The sequence below is a fragment of the Amaranthus tricolor genome, chromosome 1, assembly GCF_026212465.1.
Source record: "Amaranthus tricolor cultivar Red isolate AtriRed21 chromosome 1, ASM2621246v1, whole genome shotgun sequence".
Classification (NCBI taxonomy): Eukaryota; Viridiplantae; Streptophyta; class Magnoliopsida; order Caryophyllales; family Amaranthaceae; genus Amaranthus; species Amaranthus tricolor.
Window position 1 is genome coordinate 2,329,367 of NC_080047.1, and position 24,252 is coordinate 2,353,618.

Below are 24,252 nucleotides of genomic sequence, written 5' to 3' on the forward strand. Positions count from 1 at the left end.
TATACAAACACTTTTAGATCATAATATTTATTAGGGATAATAATAAGGCTTTTAAAATTACTATCATTTAATATTTTCAACCACCCAATATTCTCCATTTATATATAGATCGTTCATTGAATAGAAAGGTGAGTAACAGAAGATAATGGGTACAATTATTATTACATCCACGTCTTGCAAAAATCAGTTGAATCTCATGATACAACTATTTTATATTGCTATATTATTCTTTACCATAGCCAAATCTGAAGTTATTACAGTTGGTGGGGATGAGAACAGGTGGACTGATAGCTTCAACTATGTTTCCTGGGCTCAGAATTTTAATTTTAGTGTTGGTGATGTTCTTGGTATGTATCATCTTCTTTAATTTGATCTTACAATTTTAAACTATCATGTATGTTGATGCCCATGTTTTGTTTAATGTTTGTTGTTAATTTTTTATAAAATTCATTCATACTCATGAACCAAAAGTCAAATCCAAGATGAAATCAAACTAAGTTTGAGGTAGGTTACTTAATTTTAATTATAGTAGTGAATCGGGTATTGTTTCGGATTTTTAGTTGAATTATTGTAACTTTTTGTAGAAGAAATATGAATTTGATTGTCGATGTTTTTTTTTTCCTAACTCTTTCTTTCCCCGCCTCCACGAAGAAAAATTTAATTATAGTTGACTTATACTATATATGTTCTAATAATAATGTAAAAAAGAAAGGAAGGAGAAACAGACGGAAGGAAAGGAGAATGGATTCTCTTGTTTGTTTAGAAGGAAATGGTCAGAAGAGTAAGATAACAAATTAATTTCTTTTAAATTTTTTACTTTTGAAGAGATTTATTTATTAACAAAATGAATGAACAAAATGTCGTTAATTCCCATCTTTTTAATCTTTGTCCTATAAAATTGTTATCCAAACAATGAAAAATGCATCCCTTTAAATCCATCTCTTTTCTTTCCTTTAAATATATCAAACCAAACATAGTGTAAATATCCAAAATTATTGTTTTTAATGTAATCCTTACATATCTATGAAAATACTACTTCGTTTATCCTTCTCAGTTACTACACTTTTCATTTTAGTTTATTCAATTGATTTCGCATCTTTTTTTTTTGCAATGGTCTATTTGTAATTTTTATAATCTCAATTACTAACTTATTATCTTTTTTTCATTTTAACCCTTAAGTTTTGTTATCTTTTTAATTTTTTTTATCTTATATTCTAACTTAAATCTCTATTCCATTAATTCTAAAAAAAATATAGATACAAATAAGATGTACAACCAAAGAACTTTGTAAAGTAATTAACAACTTTTAAACACATCTTAGATGTATTCATGTATTATGTGTAGTTGACTAACTGTTGATTGGTGGAAAAAGTACAACAATATGCTTTTTGCTATTTTTTTTTTAAATTTAATAACTATATCATGTAAGAGCTTTATTGGTCAAATATTACATTACATTTAAAAAACAAGGAAAATATCTTAATCTCACACATTGCATAGGTGACTTCTTCTCCTAATAACTTTATATATTTTTAGTCCTATTGAAATTGTAACATTATTTCGTAAAAGCATTTATATAGGAAAATAAAATGTTGCAAACTCAATTAAAAAGAAAACGACTAATTATTTTTGTTGTTCTTGAGGTGATGGGTTATTAATTCCACCTAATGAAATTTTTTTGAAAGAAATCCTAATGAAATTGATCATGAATGAATAAGGTCTTTGAAACTTGTTGAATGTGTGATTATAAATTTCAAATTATAGAAAGTATTTAAGTTTTGGTTATTTTAATATTGTGTAGGATATTGAAATATTTTTGTTATTTTAATTTTATTGTTTTAGTGTTTAATTACGCTCAGAAAGCACATAATGTGTACGATGTAACAAAAGAAACATTTCGAACTTGCAATACAAGCAATGGAGTGAATACTATGTATACAAGTGGCGATGATCATGTTGAACTAAAAGAGGCCAAGCAATATTGGTTTATTTGCACTGTGGACTCCCATTGTGAATTTGGGATGAGATTCAGCATCAATGTTACTGGCAACTTATCTTCATTAATTCCTTTAAATCATGGTAATTTTGCATTTAGGAACCAATTTGTTTCATGGGTTTGCCTTCTTCTAGGAATTTTGTATATTTTAATCATCATTGTTTAATTTATACTTTTACATTTTGGTGAGGTTTTTTTTATTACTTTTTTTAATTTTGGATTATTTACTATACTTTGTTTTAAAGAAAAGGGGCGAAAAAAGAAAAGAAAAGTTGAGGGATATTGGATGTAAGAGTTTTGTGTACTTGTAATTATGATAATCTTATCTTGAAAAGGGAAATGTTGTATTGGGTTTTTATCATTTGTTTAAAAATTTACTTGTTTGTTCAGTTGTGGCTTCCTTGTGATTTAATATTAAGTTTAACTAAAAGTATAAGTTGATGGGTTGAAGTTTTATGATATGTTATATATTTTATTATACTCTTTTATATAAGAGCTCTTTAGGTTAAATGTTTGAATGCAACACATGTCTATAAATTAACTTACTAGAAATTTAAGTTAGTTACCTTTTAAGCTAAAATGAAAAAAAAAGACTAACTTAATTGATTTTTTCATTGATATTTGACTTATTGACCTATTTTTTCTTTAATAAACAACCAACAAATAATACATAATTTTACCAAATACATCCTCCAATTTTTTATAGTTGCTACAGTTCTTATAGCAACTAATGTTCATCAACTGATCTTATTAGTATATATTTCTCAATATATAATGTAAAATATATTCAAGTAGGGATCTTGTTTGATTCGTCTTAATGCATATTTTCATAATATTAACTTTTTAGAATTTTTATCTTATGAAAATAAAGATATTAAAAATTAAAATCGTGCATTACATAACATGAAAAACAGAAGTGTAACAACTATTAAAAACGAGAGGAAGTATCTTCTTAGATAGTTGAAAAATCCAACTAATTTAAAAGTCAACAATAAAAGCCAACATTAACAATTAGTCAAACAAATCAATTAAAAAAAACAACCAACATCCAAACACCCACCCTGGTCTATAAATTCAAAGTTATTACATGGAGTATGAGTGAACGCACATGTTTTCATTAAATTATGGTAGATGGAAATGAAAATTGTGAGACTTAAGATAAAACTTTACGTGAGACTTTAAAAAAAATATATGTTATGTCTTTGTTTTATAAGTAATGAGAATAAATTGAAAAGTAGTTTATAAATACAATAAAAATACGAATTTACCCTTATTTATTAATCTAGATAATTGATTTTATTAATGGCAAATTGGTCATTTTGTGTAAATTCTGAGTCCCAACCCCAATGTCCTTCTCCCTTAAACATAAAATGTAGCACTCGGAGGGGATGAGACTCAAAATCTCATGTCCCTTAGCCACAACCAAACAAGGAATATTATAGTCTCCCAAAAAAATTCTCATTCCCACCCACAATTCCCACTAAACAAACACCTTTTTAGGGTCAATTTAATTTTTATAAGGTAAATTATTAATAATAAATTATTTGTTATTTGATCCGCTAAAAATAACTTATATATTATTTATCTTCAAATAAATCCATCTATTAGTTATATTTGAAAATTGAACCGACATATTATTTATAACAATCTTCAGAGCCTATTTGTAAAAAAAATTTGTAAATAAATAATAATTAAGTTTATTTTCATTAATTATGTCAAATAGATAAATTTATTTAAAAATAAATATTAATTGAATATTAATTTACTTTTTACAGTTTACCCATTTTTTTAACACAAAAAATTGGTCGAGATGGTCTCATTATGAGACCGTCAATTTGGGCCGGTCTAATTCGCACGAATAATAACATTTTAATTTTCTGGACATTTATCAATTTTGGCCTTGAAGGCATCAATTTTGTATCTTTAAGGTCAAAATTGATACCTTTAAGATCAAATTGTAAAATGCCCAAAAAATTTTTAAAAAATACCCAAGTTATTACAACGCAAATTGGGCTGGTTCAAATTGACAGTCTCATTTTAGACCAGTATTTTTTCTTAAGCTATTTAAAGGCAAAAATGCTGTTTACAACTTTACATTAGAAGATACTTAGGAGTATAGAGTATTTTACTCTTCGTTTTCCTCTTTTTTTAACGCGTTGAAAACCATTCTTAATAATTATTCCTCTTGATTTTACTGATCGCAAAAATCTTTAGCTTTTACGACTTTTAATTGAGAATCATCGGTGCGTACGATTCCCGACTCCTTTCAATTGTCCTTAGTATGATCTATTTAGTCGATTTTAAAATCGATTTCTTCTTTCTTTAGTACGAATTAATTGTTTATCAGTAATTGGTTTCGTATATTTAAAATCTGCTTAAACCCTAAATCTGTTGGAGTTTTTGGACTTTTAGGTTTCAGAGGAATTTTAAACGATGGGGGGACAAAGAGGAGTTCACCCAGATTGTAGAAATGCATCAAACCCTTATCACGAATGCGTGGATTTTTGCTTCAGGGTCATTGCCGAAGCAAAAGCGCGTTCAGCCGCCCAAAGCAATACAGGTATTGCTTCGCTGCTTTGCTTATCTAATTTTGTTTTTAAATACTACTCTCGAAGTGATGAATCATGAACTGTTGTTTTATTCAATGGTCATAAGATAATCGATTTTTTGTGTCGTTTCTAATTCGTGTTGAAAGATGTTTCTTGGATTGAATTCCATGCAAATTGTTTATTGACATATTTCATCATTTTATATTAATGAAATCAGATGTAACTCTGAACAAAAGGAAATTGTATGTTAGACATTTGGGATTGTCATTTGTCGTTATATTGATTGAGTGAGTCACACTATCTTTAAAAATTAAGTCAAGCAAGTTTAGGAGTGTTCGGAAAATCTTAGTATGCCAACTAAACATTAAGCCTTTCATTATGGATATTGTGTGCGGTATTATTCTATGAACAACCCGTCTTGTATGAGATGATCATCTCACAGTGAGGTGACCTCAAAACAAGAAGCCCATAAGCTAAAAGTTTCTATTACTGGGCTATTTAACCCAAGTACGAGGTATGTCTCACGAGACCTTCTATGAATATAATACCGTATTGTATGGTTGAACGGTGAAACGTTGAAAATTTTGGATTGCGTTGAACACCATGGAAAAATAATTGTTATCTTTACGTATGATGATTTAAATTGTAAAAAGTTTTGATAAAAGTTATAGGTATATAATTATAGTTATATGTTTCATTACAATCTATGTATACCTTATTATGATTATGAAAAGCATTTTTTGAGTAGAAAATAAAACTACAATCTTGTGAATTGTACATTAGACATGTACTTGAAACAAACATAAAGCTAATGGGATTAAGCGTTGTTATGTACAACTCACAAGATTGTACAATTCACAAGTACATCCTTAATGTACATGCCTAGGGGTTTATGGTCTAAGGAGGTTGGTTACATTGAGAACAGAAAAATATTTTGAAATGGGTATTTAATCCTTTGTCATTCATGTTTTCAAGTTTCACTCTTGTGAGTATTTCTAGTCATAGAAAATTATAAAAGGCTTCCCTCAGTTTGTTTAATGTGTTTTTTTCAAGAATATTACCATTGTAAGTTCCAGATATCTTGTGGATGTGCATTTGAATTGAAAAGTTGAGCAGCAATGTTGATGCATTTGAATTGTGGCGGATAATCAAAGTTGAACATTTAAAAAAACATTTTAAAGAAAGGTTGATACTTCTGCTGTTTTTGTTTTGAACATTTAATGGGGAAGTTGTATACTTATTTTAGAACTCATCGACTCATCGTAATGCATCACCTGTCTGAAATGTTTATGTTTGGAAGAGGAACTCTGCCTGTTAGCTATGAATTTTTGAGTGGTGATAATTTGTACTATAGAGTCTTTAACTTATCGGAGATTATGAATTGGAGATGAGAAGGTTCCTTACTAAGTTGTATTTTCTTTGAGGAACATTATTACTTGCTATTTTTATTCCCTATGTTCTAATTTTGAGTGACTATTAATTGCAGCTTTGCTGGAAATATTTTGATAAGTTCTAAAGACTGAAGACATAAATATAGTTAAGTATATTAAGGATAAAGACAATAACATTATAGTGTAGCATTTAGAGTCTGTAACTAACATTTTTTTTGGTAACAATGTTAGAAAACATTTTCTTTTATATTTTACAAAGTACAGTCACAGGCTTAGGTTAAAAAAGCGTTAATTTTTCACATTTTAGCGCATAAATTTTTTAATGAGGCTTGTATTGATTTGATAAATATAAGGTTAAATATGTTAAAGATAAATAATTATATGTTAATTTGAGAGTGAAATCAAAGAGTTTTAAAATGTTTTAAACTTGGGTGGTAAGCACTGAAATTTTCTGGTTGTGTTATTGGATGTTTTCAGAGATCAGTGGAGTGGTTAGGAGTCGATCTAAGATTGATGCAGCTTTAGCGAAAGATGATGAGAATGCTGATGATAATCCTGTTGATGATGCTCAGAATGCTGATGATAATTCACCTGAAGTTACTATTGAAGCCGACTTGTCCAATCTTACCGGGAGACAAAGGAAGTTATATGAATTAAGGCTTAAGATGGTGAGTATGCGGGAGTTCTGAAGCTTGAGTGCCTCTTTGCATATGTTGGTATATAGATATTTATCTTTATATAATGCGGGTGTTGTTTTTTGACTTTTTTCATTTCTTATCTTTGATTGTATTTGTGCAAAATGCAGCCAAAAAGGCCAATCAAACAGCTATGTTGGCAAAGCAGACAAGAATGGAACCTCCTACCAAGTCGAGGGGTGTGTCCAAATAAAAATGGCTTGAAGACAGGAAGAAAAAAGTTGGTAGACTTCTTGATGCTAATGGTTTGGACATGACTAAGGCGTACATGTTGGATACGCAGGAGGCAGCTGAAGCAAAATACAAAAAGTGGGAGAAAGATCCTGCCCCAGCTGGCTGGGATGGTAAGTTCTGGGCTACAATTTTTTGCTTATATTGAAGTGTTGTGACTTCACTACTTAACTAGTAGAATGGTTGGGGTAGTTCCCTATGCAAGGAAAAGGGTGTTTTTTTAATTGTAAATTTAGAATTTTTGGGGACTTGATTTGTGGATAACTTCACTTTCCAGAATTTAGCTAGTGTTAGATTGAGAACTTCAAATCACTTCAAATTTTCTCCTTCCAGTTTTCAAAATTTATTTACATGGAGATCAAAACTTGCTTTCTATATCAAAGTTGCCTTATGTCAGAGACCTTTCAATGTATATGCAAGTCACTGTTGCTAATGACCTTTTAATGCTAATGTAAGGAACACAAAGCCTATGCAGTCATGCAGATATATTGTACTATAGTGTTTCTGTATGAACTAGTAAGTATGCATTGCATGAGTAAGTATAATCTTTTCATGGTAGTTACTGATAACAATCTACATAGTTTGGTTTGCAAAATTAATAATTTGCTATTCAGCGTAAGCTTAAGCCTTTCTGCAAAAGTTTGTTTCTTTTGGATTCTTATAAAAGAAATCTTTTAGTTGGGGAGGGTGTTATGTGATTTTTGGTTATCCTACACCTTACTATTTCGAGAAGGTGCGGGAGAAACACGTTCCTTTTCTTTTATTGAGTTATTATTTCATACTTTGTTGCAATATTTGGTTGAGTTATAAGCAACCATGTTCTGACCATGAAATGAACTTTTTATTGACTTCTTGTCTGAACACTTCAAATATGGATTGAACGCTAGTGATCAGATTTTATTTGACATGTTTATTCAACACGTGATCTGAGTTTTATAAAGCTCACCCAGGAGGGTCCAAGGATAGCGCCTTGATGAGATTAGGCAAGGCAAATCCGTTAGGCTGGCGCTTCAGAGTGCCTTATAGTGCCTAAAGGCAAGCACCTCAGAATGCTTTAGAGCACCTTTTGTTTACCCTCGGAAGCCCATCTGATGAACACACTTGTCACATGTGATCTCTTGTCCTGATCTTTATTTCTCTTCTAATGTTTATATTAAATTTTTCGTGTTTATTTAATTCTCTTCTTGAATTTTTTGTTCGTTTTTTTGAAGGTTTTTAATTTCTTTTTTTCCCTGGCTTTTAAGGTGTCTCACACCCAAATACTAGCCTTTTCGCTTGGCGCCTAGAGCCTAGGCTCTGGGGACCCTTCATGCCTTATGGACCCTTGCGCTTTATAAAACTAAGAACATGAATTATTGATGTAGTTTTTAATCAACGAACATTATACAATGCATACAAAAAGCGCACAAAAAATATAGATGTTGACCTTGAAGAATACAACACGTTGAAAGAAGAGGAGCCTGAATTTAACCGAGAAGCTTCCAGCCTTCAATATGTAAAGTTATGTATTGTGGAATTGTGATGTCACAATCATTTTGTTGCTTGATAATCGAAGGTTGATGTAGCTGTTGCTTCTTCATGATATTTGTTTCTTTTTTGGTTATGTAGGCTCCAAAGACTTCCGAAGACAAAATTGATAGATTGGTGAAGGAGCTCAAGGATAGAGACGAAAAGCGTAGAGCTTTCAGTAGGAGGAGGAAATTTCGTGAAGAGAAGGATATTGACTCTATCAATGACCGTAACGAACACTTCAACAAGAAAATTGAACGGGCATTTGGTAATTATACCTTGGAGATTAAGAACTATTTGGAAAGGGGAACTGCTTTGCCTGACTGAGGTACACTAGCAATTGTTGTTCAAGCAATATTTTCTGGCTGTTTACATTTTAATCTTATCATTTTCTGAATTGTTTATCTGCTTCTGGTAAAGGTGTTCTGTTAGGAACCAATTTGTAATCATTTTATAAAACGATTGAATTAAAAAAAAAATCATCAACTTGTGCTTAGGAAAAGGGATGGAGAGCATGAAATCCAAGATTAGTTGGCAGAGGATTTAAAAAATTACAGTTACTGCTGCTTTTTTCATTAAGTGATAGACTGCATAGTATGAGCTAAAGGACTAGAGGAAATGTAATTTTGAAATATAGTAGTGATGTGTAAATCTGAAATTATCTTTCTGAATGCCCAAAATATTCCGTGGACATTTGTTGGAGAAGCAAATTTGGTTAAATTTTTTACTGAATCCTTTTTCTTTAAAATCTTGCGGAGAATTTGGGTTCAAAACTTACTGATTTCATAGCCAATATGATGTAGTTTTGATGTTCTTGTATCCTGGAACCAACTATTGAATATTTTTGGCTTTGTGACCTAGGTGTTGTAAAGGTTAACGAGTATGGTTCGCTGATGTGATATGTAGTCTGTAAATACGATGCTTCCTTTTCTGTTTAAGACATGCAATGTAGGAGATCAATAATGTTGGATGAGATGAAGAACTTGTACATATGGTGGCTTTCATTTGGATTTTTAGTATCCTTTCCATTTAAGGGTTTTGTAAAGGTGGAGAAACCCAGTACTTTCCGTTTTAAAAATGAGCTCAGAATGTTTATTTTCTGAAACTCCTAGTCTTAATCATGGAGATGGTAATCTCATTGTGTCTGGCTGTTCTGGTGACATTCTCTTACTTGTCAGCAGGTTTAATCTCCCGTTTCCAGAATCTGATCATATTGATTGTGGACAAGGGTGTGGGGCTGTGATATCCTTCTCTTTGGAAGAGTCGCCCCAGTAAAAATCTTCATGAGGGACCAGCCTTTTGTAATTTTGGCGTTCAGTACAAACTGCATTGGATGTACTCTCTCCATTCCCTGTAAGTTTGTTAACACTCCTCAAAAGCTCTCACATGGGATAACTTTATGTAATGAATTCAATGGGACAAATGGAGTAAGATAAGATATGCCATTTCGACTTTCTCAATTCTGTTTGCAAATCACTCCTCAATGGATCGAGAGATTTGATGTATTTTACTAGAGTAGATTATTTGTCATACTATGGCCTTTGTGCAGTATATACTGAAGAGTTAGTCTATTTTCCAAATTGTTTAATTACCAACGAGAATACGTTGATGATACCCGTAGTACGTAATTCAGTGCTATATTAAAGAGCTTTTCAAAGAGCTAAGCATTGTCTTGATTTTGCGGTTACATTCTTTGCTTGTTGATCCATCTTTTGCATTTCACGCGACTAAACTATGAATGTGGGCTTATGAGTTATGACTCCAACTATGTTTCTAACGTTAAGATGCCCCATTAATACTATGTCATTGTGATTTGAGTCATTGTTAGATTGGTTTTGAGGATTTCGTTTCGTATGGATCAGGGCTGTTGTTAGGATCATCGGACTTGGCATCTTCTGCGAACTTTGACCGGTAAGCTCGTCATCTTTAATTTATCTTGCTCATATGTATGGTCAAACAACTCCGTTAAACTTGCTACAAATTTTTGCCACTCAACTCTATTCTCCTATGTGTCAACTACCTCTTCTTTCACTAGTCAATCTGCAGATTTTTTTGGTTTAGGGGTTGGCTAGATAATCTGTATAAGTAACAGGGTGAGGGAACTATCCTTCCTATAGGTGGTGAGAATCAACCCTACCCTATAGGTGAAAGGAAAAGTCGTCAGCCTATTAGACAAACCCATGATTCTCAAAATCCATGAATTTAGGTCATAAGTTTGGGTTGTGATGAATCAAGCTTTAGGTTAAACTTCAACTTTAATCAAAGAGCACGGTCTTTAAAATTAGAATTATCTTATTACTGGTTTGGTAGTTTTTTAAAAAAAAGATGTTGAATTCTTGAAATATATGGATTTTTATATTGTTTAACTGTTTTGGTCTTTTAAAGAAAATACCGAATAATAGAAGCAGTAATATATTTGAGCTTTCAAGTCTTGAGAGGAGCTTACGTTTGGATTGAGTGTAAATATTTAAAGGGGTTAAAAAGTCAAATTGATGAAGTAAAGGTAACTAGAGATGCAAATAAAATAATTGTGAAAGAGGTAGAATGAGAGTAAGCTAAAAAAGATGAATAAAAAATGAGGATGATTTTCCTTATTTGGAAGAAAAGTTTATACTAAAAAATGAGAGAATTAATTGCTATTTAATTCATCTTTCATTACTTTTCTCTCTAATAATCAAATTCCTTTAATCATCTATCTAATTTTATTTTTCTAAGTTGATTTTTATTTATCTTTTAAATACTTACTCTCAATCTAAAGCAAACGTATAACTAAATTGAGCTCACAAGGTATTAGCTTTGGATGAGTTGAACTTTGACAGGTATCGAGTCGACTCTCCTTAATATATATTTCCTTATCAGCATTTGTCCCCAAATTCTTGCTAGCAGCCTAATGTCGTATACTTTAATGTAATTTAGAGATCAAATATGCAATTTATAAGAGATATTATCAATGGTACCTCTGTGTTTTTGCACTTTATTATTGATACCTTTGTGTTTTTCCGATTATTAATGATACTCCCAGCATCTAATGCTAATTGCAACCGTGATATTAATGATGTTTTTGCCGTTATCTTGCCGTTAAATTCGTTTAAAACCAATTAACCATGGTCACATTGGTTGACCTGGTTGCTTCCTTCTTCATCATCAAGGACCTGTTATTCTTCCTCCATTGTTGAAGCTCTAATTATTACACTAATGGTGCGTTTAATATCATATCCTTGTAATCAACTAGGTGTTCAATATCAATTTTTCTTATTTGGATTCTTTTCAATATCAATTTTTCTCATTTGGGTTTTTTTTAATTTGTGGGTTTTTGTTCTTATAGAAGCAATTTCTACATTATATTCAACTAGGTGTTGCTCGAAATTTAATTTTTTTTGATTTAGGTTTTGTGGGTCAGCTTCAAACTAGTTAAGTTTGTTTAAAGTTGCTAAATTTTAGGAATTTCTAGTGAAAATTAAATTAGTTGTTTTTTTACTTCTGCATTAAAGGTAAAATTTAGTTGCAATTTCCCAAACATTTCAAAACCCCTTTTGGGGAAGGTTTTTTTGCTATTGTTGTTAGTTGAAGAATTGAGGTTTTCAGTTTATTGATGAAATGAGAAGGAATTATTGTGTTTGGGATGGTGAAGCTCCAAAAGATGCATATAAAAGATGTGGGACTTTTAATGATGTTTGTTCTTTTGCTTTGCTCTTTCTTGGGGATGCATTAAAGGAGTACCATGAAGAGGAAGCAATGTATGGAGAGGAAGAGCAAAATCAAAAGGGGAGAAAAAGAAAGGTTCAGAAATTAGGGAAGAAAGATGGTGGGTTGGTTTATAAGGGAAGAAAAATTAACCATGATTAGCTAAATTTCAAAATAAACAGATAAATAACGGCAAAATCATCATTAATGTCACGGTTATAATTAGCATTAAATTCTAGGGGTACCATTGATAATCGAAAAAACACAGGGGTGCCAATGATTAAGTGCAAAAATACAGGGATATCATTGATAATTTCTCATTGATAAAACATTATAGGAGTATTATATTTTTCATGTTGTGGTTGCCTTATTTGTTTGTGTTTTACACTGACTTAATGTTTTATTCTTTTACCAAACACAAGCCATACAAACTTTCTCTAAATTTAATCAAGTATTAGACTAAAAAAATAACTCAAAAATTACACGTATTATTTTTTGAAGTGTAAATTATAAGTCACATGGATCGTTCTTCTTTTACCATATGATTTGGTAAAAAGAGTTTGGCAGTTGGACAGCACACCTACCTTTATTGACACCCTCAACATTTTGCTTCTTCTCGAGGCTTTATTATATGGCACAGTAATTTTTCTATTGATTACGTACCCGATATTCCTATTTCTTTATGCTTTTTTTACCGTAGCTTGTCAGCTTCCAACAAAATTACCCTCTGTACAATGAGGGGTGGTAAAAGAGCACCCTATGAAAGATGGGTCCCTCACTCCCTCTATTAATGACCTTCTGTGTTGCACGTGACTTAAAGTCATTTTTCCTAGAATTCATTCTAATACATTATCATTAGAAGATGTGGTATTAGGTGTTAATGTAAATGTGTAAAAAAGAAACTTTTGTGATTAAAGTTTTATTACCATGAGAATGATATGGAACTTTTGATGAAATTTTGCATTATAAATCATTCTCATTACCACCATTTAGTATCACTAACTAAACGGGCCGTTAGAGTTTAGATGATTAATAAACGTAAGGTGTGTTTGACAAAGTAGTTTATTGGACGATTTTGGTTTATTTTGGCACAAATATAGGGTTGGGTGATCAAGACATCTAATTTTGGTATTTGGTAGATTATTTGGTTTAAGCTGCTTATTGTTATGAATAAACTATATTTGAACAAACTGCTGGTTCAAAGTCAACTGGAGTCGGTTGTTCTAATATGCCATTAAACACACTCATAGATTATTTTATTTTATAGAATATAGAGTATACTTTTGTTTTTTACTCAATTTTTTTGTTAAAAGAAATCCTGCGAAACATCAGGAAAATTAAAGGTAAACATGAATAAATAAAATGAAGTAAAAGATGGGGGGAGAATACTATAATAGTCTTGACATCGGTACTTTTGTTATCTCCCCTTTCTTGTTAAGAAGAAAAGCTGGTCTTTACAAGTTGGAATTTGTAAAATTGGACCATTTCTTTTTGTTTAAAGGATCCAAGGCATAATCTAATCTTATCTATCCGTGTGACCTGTGACTTGTGATTTTGACAACTATGAGCAATTCTCTAGAATTTGCTCATTTTTAGCTTGAGTTTCCACACTTTTGGTGTTGTTTCTTTGCTAGCTTTTGGCTTGCTTTTCTTTGTTTTTAACATATAGTAGTATTTAAATATCCATGAAATTTTAAAGCAACGTAACACTTTTGATTTTTCCATCAGAAAATCGCCTTATACAACTATTTTGATTTTCATATCCAAATTAATATTACTTTATTTTAAAGTTCAGAGTCATGCGATATTGTAATCAAAATTAACAAGCAAATAGATAAAAATTGAGATTAAATAATAATCTAAATTAATAAAATATACCATCGTTGTAGTTGCTATTGGACATTTTTTCATATTTTTCACATCATTGTTTGATAAACTATTTTTGCTTTAAAGTACCTTTGTTTTGATTTTACTTTTAATATTGACAAAGAAAATTGTAGGTTTGAAGGGAGGGAGAGGGAAATAGTACATAGAATAGAGATGACTATGGATAAATTATTCCTTTGAAGCTTTAATCATTGTTACGATGTTGTAACATACTTTTCAAATCCAACGTCAATGTAACTTTTTTTTTTTTTCATGTGAGTGCATTTTTAAACAAATAAGCTATTCTACATCTATATAAACGAAAAAATGAATTTGTATTTGCGAAATTGAAACCTTCCCTCACCCATTATCAAAATGACAATTTACTCTCCGTCCTTTTAAATTTGCTATTAAAAATGATGTTTATCATCATTATATGTTATTTTTGACGACAAATTTTAAAGAATATATTCAGTCTGTTTTATTTCAAATGTCTAATTTGCTTTTTGTATGCTTGTTAATGCACTAATTCAATACTTAATAGCAATTATTGTGTATAATTAATAATTATAAAAATTAGATATTAATAAACTTTATGTTGAGACGAATCAAACACGATTTCATTTGACTATGCTTTAATGGTTGAAATAAGAATATAATACAAACTAAAAGTGATTAATACATAGTAATTAAAAAGCAAATGAGACATTTGACTAGAAACGGAGTGAGTATTAGTTATTCTTTTATCTTATCTCTTATTGAATCACATAAGTAGGTCCCAACGTTGCCCAGGCTAACCCCATCCCACATGAAATCTACCAAATCCATTGTGGTTGACAACACATAATTGAAATCAATCTAGTGCTCACATTCTATTAAATGAATTTCTTTCCTTTTTTGTTTTATATTTTTTGATTTTTTTAATTTGAAGTCGAGTCAAAAAGTAGCTAAAATTTCAGCAGCTTTTCATTCAACTTAAAACCCACCACCCATGTTTTGGTTTAAAACAGTTAAGAATATGTCCCCATAACATGTTGACACGCGTCGTAATTTGCACGGTCTTCAATACGATTTTAACGGGTAAATTCTGACGCATCCAATGAACTAATGACAAGTGTAGTGAGATTGCGTGTGTTGTACGCATATGTCATTGAGTTAATTCAGCAGATGGGTTTGCTGTGAGTGTCGATTACTCAATTTAATGATTATAATGGTTCAATAGAGGAAAATATGAGAAATTTTAAGATATTTTTATTGCTTAAGATGTAATAGAGAGTCTATTACTTAATCTAATAGTTATAGTAATTGTTTGATAGAGGAAAATATGGGAGATTTTAAGATTTTATTTTTTTCTAAAATAGGTGTCAAAATCTTAGCAAGAATAATATAGAAAAGTAATGAAAAGGATCTTGATCCCTCATTTACGGTGTTAGGATTCTCTCCATTAGTTAAAATGTAATGGAGGGTCTAATACTCAATTTAATGATTATAATTGCTTAATGGATTTTTAATAGGGGGAATTTTAATATTTTATTTTTTATTCTAAAATAGGTGTCAAAATCAACTTACTGCTCTGTTTGTTTTTCACTGTTTCAAAATCAAACATCAAATCCTATAGGGGGGATTTTTTATTTTTTTTCTATGAGTGCTTAGAGTAAGGATCCTCATTTCTTTCACTTTTTTCATAAAATATCACTTTGTTTGTTTTTCTTAATTTTTCATGTCAATTGCCTTTGGGGCAAAATTGTTGGGACATAGGGAGAATAGATTGTGTGGAAGCACTCAAATAAGGTTTTATATGAATAATATTAAAAGAAATTGATAGTTTATTGTCCAAAAATAAAATGATGTAAAATGAATGAAATATATATCAAATTGACAAATATTACTGAAGTAGTGGGATGAAGGAAGTATTTTGAAATTTGAGTTTTTTTGTTCAACTAATCTTTGCCATAGTGTTACTACTCACTCGAAACCCTAGCTTGGAAAAAAGCTTTCCTGATTATATTACTTTTGGATAGTATTACTATAACTACATCATTTTAACTTTTGTATTCATTAATATAATATAATTTGATCTTAAATGAATTATCTATATATTAAATTATAACAATGAAATTTTAGAAGATTTTTACTCTAAAACGATTAAAAATATTTATGATGAGAACACATGTGACATGGTTATCAAGAAATTATAAAAAAATTGAACTTATTATAATTTGTTCTCTTAAAAGTTGGAACTTTTTTACTGTGGGTGTTTAGAGATTGAATTGCATAAAAATTAAATACATAGAAAATATAACTCAAATTAGTTAAATGAACAAATAATTTAGATGATAATCCACATAAAAGGATTTAATGTTTATTCCCATTGATGAAAAAATCAATTGTATAGACAAAAGGAGGAATGTTTAGAAGGTATTTGTACTTCTACTTATTAATGGATTATGGAATTGAACGTAAGTACATAAGCAAAGAGATATAATGTTAGTATCCTGTGGGCTTGTAGGCAATAAAACTAATGCATTGGACTTGACGTATATTATCGAATCCAATTATACGGATAAAGGCGTTGGGGTACGCTTTCTTAGCTTCTTCTAACTCGGCCACCACCTGGATGGGGTCAGTGCACCCGTACATGGGTAACTTCCACATGGTCCAATAACGACCATCTTGGTATCCAGGCGACCTGTGATTCTCACGATACACAAATTCATGCTATGACAAATAAGCAAAAATAAGTTAGCGAACACACATACCCCTTACTATAGTCAAATAGCTACTAATTGTTGGGATAATACTTACTTCTAACTCAAATTCAATGCAAGGAATCCATCCCTTATTGAGAAGGTATTGTACTTGAGCCAATAGTTGATCAGGGGTGAGAGGTGGGAGGTACGATAGTGTCTCAAACTTCTTCTTCCCAACTGGTGGCCACACCTAAGCAAATTTCACACTTTTACTGTAAAAGGACGTTCTATTAATTTGTTACATTTGCTATAAAAAATTCTTACTTTGAAAAGGCAAAATATAGCAAATTGAATGAAAACTAAAAATATATTTTTGTGTTGAATTAGAGGTCTTATTAATATATGTTATACCTGCATGCATTGGACTATTCCACCTTTACTAGGGGGGGTGGAAAGGTAGTTGCTAGACTTGTTGGTGACGGGGAAGGCTGCAAAAGATTTCAACCCATTGAAGGGTGCCACCATGCTAGCTTGAGCACTGGTGTTGCGGCTAACATTGGTGGTTGCGACCGCAGCGTTGGAGAGCATAGATGAAGCCATTTTCTTTGTTGATTATTTTTTAACACTTGCGGTGAGAGACCTAGGCAACACTTTGGGTGTAAGTTATAGAATCATACCATCCTTATCTTTGTAATAATTCATTGGTCATGAATTTAGTAATAATGGGTATTGGATGTTTATGGCTTTTCAATCGTATTTGTGTGGGCGTCACTAGTTTGGTACATAAATACAAGCTTTCTTATCCCTCTTTGAACCTTCTTTGATGTAAAACATCTTCTATGATGTTATATTATTTTGGCCTTATCGTTGAAAATATACTAGTATCTTTTTTCGTTTTATATAAAATCTTAAGTTGCTAATACTTTTTTCACGTGGTAGGCCGAGAGAAGGGAAGAGTTAAGAAAAATTAAATTTAAGTTACTCTTGAACAAAATGATATATGCTTGTACAACTGAAATAAAATTTGATTCTTGAAATAACTAGCTTTTGAGTCTGAATTAATAGGCTAAAACCATTCTTTAGTTAAAGACTGTAAAAATTTAGAGCAACTTAGGAGAATAGTATGATCTTATTTCTGTATTTCACGTTTTCTTGTTATTTAGTATTTTGCGTCTTTGAATTAATATTAAAGAAAAATAGTGTTTTTAAGAAATAGAAAGAAAATAATTGGTAATGAAGAGATGTGTGGATGATTTGTGTAATAAATAAAAAGAGATGTGCATATTTGGTAATGAATAAAAAGAAACAATAATTTGTGTGGATGAAATCAAAACAAAGGATAATTGAAATAAACTAAATAACAAATGACTCGAAGTACATTGTAGATGTCCTACAACATTTTTATTGAAGAATCATTAGATGTGTTTAAAAAAAACTACTCTTCATCTCATTGAATTTATAGTATTTGTCATTTTGATTCGTTCTATTTAATTGGCATCATTTTTATTTTGAGATAATAACCCACCACTTTTTTAATATCATCCATACATTTTAACTCTCTCTTTTAATTTCATCCTCACAATTCATTTTCTTTTTTCATTTATTAACCATTATCTATATTTTTTCTTTATAAACATCTAAGATGGGTGATTACTGATAAGTGCTTTTTGCTTGTAGAAACTTAGGTTTTGGGTTGTCTTACAAGGCATTTTAAAAAGCGTGGCAAAATCTTATTTGGAAGACATGCAAAAACTTTCACTCCACTCTTAAAACTTATTAGTTGGTACTTCAACATTGGTATTAATTCATATTTCAATTCATATTGTTAAGTTTTTTTAAAAAAATTCTGCAAAAACAGATAGAAAATGCAAGGAGATGCCAAGAAGGAATAATGGGGTCCACTGTCCAGTATTAAGCATGAGACAAAAGAAGCAATAATAATAATAATAATAATAATAATAATAATAGTCCATACACATTGATTCTAGAACTCAATAATTTACTTCATATCCAAGAATTACAATAGTAGTGAATAAAAATTCCAAAAAGAAAAAAAAACTGAAGCTAAGAGAAGGGAGAGAGAGAGAGAGAGAGAGAGAGAGAGAACATAAACACTGCACACCAAAAAAAAAACAAATCAATATGTTTTTTCTTCTTCTCTTGTTTTGTTTAGAAATCCTGATAAAACAAACCATATTTTGAAGAAGTGTGTTCTTAGTTGGTTGGGTTGCTTCTGAATGATCCCAATGCTTTAATTGCTGCTGCTCTCAAGATGTACTGATGATATGCTGCTGCTGCCAATGCTCCCACAAATGGTCCAACCCAGAATATCCACTGCCCATCACATTTCAATTTTATTACATTAATCCCCTACTTATTTTATATATTTAATCTAAATTATAGACTAATCAACTATTTAAAATGACCAAAATGCCCCTTTGAGTGAATTACCAAGATTACTAAATTTGGTTTAACAAACAAATTCCCAACCAAAATCACTCAAACAAAATACCTAAAAGATGTTTTTATTTAGAATAATTCAAAAAAAATTCAAACCTATCTAGCTAGAACAATAATAATAATAATAATAATAATAATAATAATAATAATAAAGGGGTTATTTCCTATTTGCTGTGTTAGCTAAACATTATTGTAATTTCATATGATTAACCAAGATCGAAATCACCATAACCCACCAAAGATAGATCCTTAAATAGTATATATTTCAAGATTTTGAAATCGAACCATAACAATATGACCAAAATACCCTTAATTAAGAAAAAAAAAAAAAAAAACTTACATGGTCATCCCAGGCCTTGTTGGAGTTAATAATAACAGCAGCACCAAAACTTCTAGCAGGGTTAATACCAGTTCCAGTGATGGGAATAGTAGCCAAATGAACCATAAAAACAGCAAACCCAATAGGTAGAGGAGCAAGTATAGGCACGTGTGAGTCACGTGCACTCCTTTTAGGGTCAGTAGCTGAGAAAACTGTGTATACAAGTACAAATGTTCCAATAATCTCAGCTCCAAGGGCAGTTCCAGTGTTATATCCATCTGCAACAGTGTTAGCTCCTCCTCCATATTTGTTGTACGAACTCTTCATAAAGGCTTTCACTAACCCTACACCACAGATTGCTCCTGCACATTGAGCTACCATATACATGAATGCCCTTAGTAAGGACACTTTTCTTGCTAGGAACAATCCAAAGGTCACTGCTGGGTTTATATGCCCACCTGTTTACACAGTAAAGCACAAGAAAAATTTGTCTTTAGACCCAAAACATGAAAACTTTGTCAAATAACCAACCGAATCAAATGATATACACTATTACGTCTCTCATACGAGATCTGTTGAGCTAGTTGTGTGAATGCAACATAAACTCGTTATACTAAGGCTTAATATTTAAAATGAGAGGCTAATGAAATTTAAGCGAAATTTGAGCTCTAATACATGTTAAGAATACTAGTAAGTCGTTGTAGCTCTAATATAGGAGTATATTATACACTATATTAAGTATTCTAATTATATTAGCAATTTAGGCTCTTTGACATAATTATATATGGATTTACCAAAAAATCATGTACTCCCTTTGTTTTTAAAGGTTTTTCCAATTCACTTTGAAAACTTTAAAATTAAATAATGTTAATTGATTTTTTAAAAATTCTAAAAAGTTAATATTTAGTACATCAAGATCGCACCTAAATATATTTTTTCTTATGGATCGATAATAAATCATAGTTAAAGTTTAATACTAAAATTCGTAATTCAATAAGATATGAAAAGAGAGAGAGCAATTAAAGAAAAAAAAACTAATTTTGACCTCTAAACATGCAAGCCTTTCAAGAATGTTCAAATACAACCAATTTAGACACTTTTTTCATGTAAAATAACCGGGCACTATACAACTCTTTCATGGTTGCTTACTTTTGTACAAGAAAACACCCCAAAAAAAAAAAGCTCAAAGCAAGACAGAAAAAGGGTGAGAATGAAGACTAACCAGAGATACCAGCAGTGCAGTAAACAAGGATAAAAATCATGCCACCAAAAGCCCAAGCAATACCAAGAAAACCAACAGTAGCACAAGCATCAGCTTCCTTTTTGTAACCAATAACAGTAGCAACTGTTATGTATAGAAACAGTAAAGTAGCAACAAACTCTGCTATACATGCTCTCCAGAATGACCACAGTTTGAGTTCACCAGCATCAAACAATGGTGCTGGTGGTGGATCAACATAGTCTTTTCCATGCTGGTGGTGAACTTGTCCTTCTTCACTCACTTCCTTAGACATTCTTTTTTTTTTTGAAATTTCTCTGTTTTTGTTTCTCTCTCTTGGGTTAGTTTGTTTCTCTCTCTAGGATTTTTCTAGAGGATTTTGGATTTGAGATGATTGGAATGGAGAAGTGGGTGGTGGGGAGGTTTATAAAGAGAGAATTGGGACACAAGAAAATAAAGATGTTAATGGAATTATGGATAAGCTTATGTTATGGTGTTGTATTTAAGAGAATTTTAATGCTATATTGTATTATGATTATTTTTTAATATGATTATGTGTGGGGTCATGTAATATCATTGATTTTTAAGAGGTTTAATTATTAGTGTTATGGCTTCTTTATTGCTTGAAAATGGGAAGATATGCAAATTTTTTTAAAAAAAAATATATTTTAATTCATTTTAAATGATAAATTTTTAATTATGAAATTATAAATGAGCAATTTAAGAATTAAAACGTTTGGATGGTCTAATTATAATTGAGGAATTAAAAAAGCAAAAGTAGTGAAAATATTTAAAATAAAAATAAGGCAAATATAGAGAAAATATAAAGTAAAAGTAATGAAATTATATTTAAAAAATATTTTAAATTAAATTAAGTATTATCTCAATTTAAGCATGTACTACCTTTCTAGGATAGACATGGATTTGATTATCGTTCTCCCTCTAACCCTCCATTCTCGGCCTATTATTATGCTAAAAAAAGATAATGCTTTAGAAAAAAAGCGATTGAATTGATAAAATAATAAAATAGAGGAAAAATTACTTAGAATAATTCAATTTATTTGTGATTTTTTACAATAATTTCACCTATCGATTAACTATGAATAATCCCAACTTTGAGGGATTTTTTTTCTAGAGTAAACCCGATGACTGGATGACTTGTTATAGCAAGTTTTATTTTTTAAAAAAAAGATGAATTAAAATAAAATGTCGAAAAAAATGTTAAAAAAATATTTAAAAATTTATGATTTGTTTTTATTATTTAGAATTTTATGTAAAATTTCAAAATTTTTCTCTAATTTTAAATTAATTTTCAGTTTACTTTTTCGGTGAATTACCTACTATAGCAGGTTATCGAGTTACTCAAGTTTACTCTAGCCAAATACCCTTAAAGTTGGGATTATTTATTGTAACACCCGAATTTCCTCCCGTCCTTTACGTTTTTTGTTTCGTTAAAGGGTCGGAAATTCGGGTGTTACATTTATAGTTAATCAATAGATGAGATTATTGTAGGAAAATTAAGAATAAGTTGGATTATTCTAGGTAAAATTTCATAAAATACAAAAGTATAATTAATTAAGATATTAAAAACCAACTAAGCAGAGAACTCAACTAAGCTATTTAATAATACCAAATAGAGCTGTCCTTTAATTAAAAATAATTATAAATTAACCCTGAATTATTTATTAAAATTTATCTAGTTGAAAAGAACCAACAAAAATGCTTAAACATACTATCTTTCCTTAAAGTTGTTTCTTTTTGTCATTTTAGTTTGCTTTATTTGTTGTTTTCATTTAAAAAATTTCTATCTATATCATAAATATTGCACATAATTAATCTTTTTCATTCTCGTTTTAATATTATAACAATGCTTATGGTTCTCATATATTTATTTTAACTTCTAAAATTTTTATATTACTTACGATATTTTTATGTTTTCTATTAACTTTATTAAAATATTTTTCTGATAATTGTGGTTTATATTTGTTTTCACAAACTTTATTTTTATATTTTTTAATGCTTATGATTTCTATTTTTCTGTCATCAAACTTATTATTCAATTAAATAACATATTTACCATATAAAAGATTTTATTTTTCTTAATTTCTACGAATATTCCTTGTGGAATAACTTTAAAGAGCAGAGGGGTAGTATATATTTTTTATATAGAGTATGTTTCATTATATTTCCTTCATTCTAAAATACTCGCATCCGATTGTTAAATATTGCGTGAAAAAATATCACTATAAGTAACAAGTATAAGGTAACAGAGGAACTAAATACTTTTATAATCTTTTGTTTTTGACTTTCTCATTAGAGTTTTAACTTCTGAATTTTTCACTTTTTAAAGTAACTTCCTAAATACTTTTATTATAAATTAACAAGTGATTTAACAACTAGTAAATACTAATAATATTTTGGATTGGTTAAACCAATCAACAATTATTTGTGAAACACAAACACAAATGCACAATAATCCAATGAACAAACCTGAGCTAGAAATTAGAAAAAGCTAATAATAGTAATAGTAGCAGACTTAGCAGTAGATTGCAATAGTAGGCACAAAAAGGAGGAATGGAAAGTGGGACCAAAGTGACAAAGAAACCATGTGAGGCTTAATCATGCTCTAATTCACTATTCTCTTTCATGTGTTACCGTTAAAGTTTAACCTCCATCCAAACAATACCGTCTTCTTTCCCTTCTCCAACGGCTATTTTTGTTGTCACTCTCTCCATTTCTCTTTTTCTTTTTACTCATATCAATATGCTTACTTTTTTGTTGTTCTTCTCTTAATCTTTAACCATCAACAAATCATTTTAATTGAAATTTATTTTTAATTTTTTTTATTATTTATAACAAATTGAGATATTAAAATACGTATAGAAAGATATAAAGTACAAATCTAGAACAACGGTGGATCTATATAGTATTAATAATTAATACTCCCTTTAATTCATATAAAATGGAACGTTTGCTTTTTTTACACTATCCAATGTACTTATTCAATGCTTAATATCTCTTATTATACATAACGAAATATTATAAAAAGTGGATATTAATAATCTTTGCATTGAATCGAATCAAATAAGATCTCAAAACTAAATGCAAATTATAAATTAAGAATAAAATACAAAAGTAATAAGTGAATAGTGTCAAAAACTAAATGTTCCTTTTTCTATGAATATTAACTAGCTAGATTAACAATCAACAAACCCAACCTAAATTTGGAAACTTCTGAAGTTACAATTAGGTTACCAATCCGCCTATTAGTTGTTACAGCTCAAAGCCATTGAGCCAAGACTAAGAGCAACATGAAATAGGTGATCGAGCAATTGTACTACTCTTATACGAACAAGAGAGGATAATAATAATTATTACTTAGAATTGGCTCTTGTTATCTCAGTTAGAGTAAGTATCGTCTTTTCTAAATAAGATTTTGTGTGATCGAATCTCACATAGTCTTCCCAACCTTCCATATAATGTAAAATAAAGGTAAATCAAAAAAGGACGTGGGTCAAATTAAAATAGAATTTATGACTTTTTTAACAATTGAACCACATACATTCGTATATTTTACACCTGCTCATAATGGCCTTCATACATTCAATTCGATTAATCTTTGAAGAGTGTACGTAAGTAAGCA

General features: G+C 30.1%; 3 protein-coding genes and 1 pseudogene across 3 annotated transcripts; 2 read left to right on the plus strand and 2 right to left on the minus strand.

The window, feature by feature from the left end:
• Positions 1 to 75: 75 nt before the first annotated feature.
• Positions 76 to 2,529, plus strand: LOC130798677 (basic blue protein-like). Its single transcript, XM_057661774.1, has 2 exons — positions 76 to 347; positions 1,843 to 2,529. The coding sequence occupies exons 1-2, from the start codon at positions 146 to 148 to the stop codon at positions 2,160 to 2,162; spliced, it is 522 nt and encodes a 173-aa protein (XP_057517757.1). The 5' UTR covers positions 76 to 145; the 3' UTR covers positions 2,163 to 2,529.
• Positions 2,530 to 4,105: 1,576 nt separating this feature from the next.
• LOC130798711 (uncharacterized) lies at positions 4,106 to 16,262 on the plus strand (annotated as a pseudogene).
• Positions 16,256 to 18,416, minus strand: LOC130798702 (ribulose bisphosphate carboxylase small subunit, chloroplastic 1-like). The gene is made up of 3 exons (XM_057661807.1): positions 17,023 to 18,416; positions 16,727 to 16,861; positions 16,256 to 16,639 (listed from the first exon to the last, which is right to left on the minus strand). The coding sequence occupies exons 1-3, from the start codon at positions 17,209 to 17,211 to the stop codon at positions 16,409 to 16,411; spliced, it is 555 nt and encodes a 184-aa protein (XP_057517790.1). The 5' UTR covers positions 17,212 to 18,416; the 3' UTR covers positions 16,256 to 16,408.
• Positions 18,417 to 18,549: 133 nt separating this feature from the next.
• LOC130798693 (aquaporin PIP-type-like) lies at positions 18,550 to 21,197 on the minus strand. Its single transcript, XM_057661796.1, has 3 exons — positions 20,613 to 21,197; positions 19,412 to 19,848; positions 18,550 to 18,945 (listed from the first exon to the last, which is right to left on the minus strand). Exons 1-3 carry the CDS (start codon positions 20,902 to 20,904, stop codon positions 18,826 to 18,828), a joined length of 849 nt encoding a protein of 282 aa, XP_057517779.1. The 5' UTR covers positions 20,905 to 21,197; the 3' UTR covers positions 18,550 to 18,825.
• Between the last annotated feature and the right edge of the window lie 3,055 nt (positions 21,198 to 24,252).

Coding starts and splice junctions, on each gene's coding strand:
- LOC130798693 (XM_057661796.1), bottom strand. CDS start 20,904: ATGTCTAAGGAAGTGAGTGAAGAAGGACAAGTTCACCACCAGCATGGA. Junction 19,849..20,612: donor CTGCACTGCTGGTATCTCTG/GTTAGTCTTCAT, acceptor CTGTGTAAACAG/GTGGGCATATAAACCCAGCA. Junction 18,946..19,411: donor ACAAGGCCTGGGATGACCAT/GTAAGTTTTTTT, acceptor TGTGATGGGCAG/TGGATATTCTGGGTTGGACC.
- LOC130798702 (XM_057661807.1), bottom strand. CDS start 17,211: ATGGCTTCATCTATGCTCTCCAACGCTGCGGTCGCAACCACCAATGTT. Junction 16,862..17,022: donor GAATAGTCCAATGCATGCAG/GTATAACATATA, acceptor AAATTTGCTTAG/GTGTGGCCACCAGTTGGGAA. Junction 16,640..16,726: donor GCATTGAATTTGAGTTAGAA/GTAAGTATTATC, acceptor TATTTGTCATAG/CATGAATTTGTGTATCGTGA.
- LOC130798677 (XM_057661774.1), top strand. CDS start 146: ATGGGTACAATTATTATTACATCCACGTCTTGCAAAAATCAGTTGAAT. Junction 348..1,842: donor TAGTGTTGGTGATGTTCTTG/GTATGTATCATC, acceptor TTATTGTTTTAG/TGTTTAATTACGCTCAGAAA.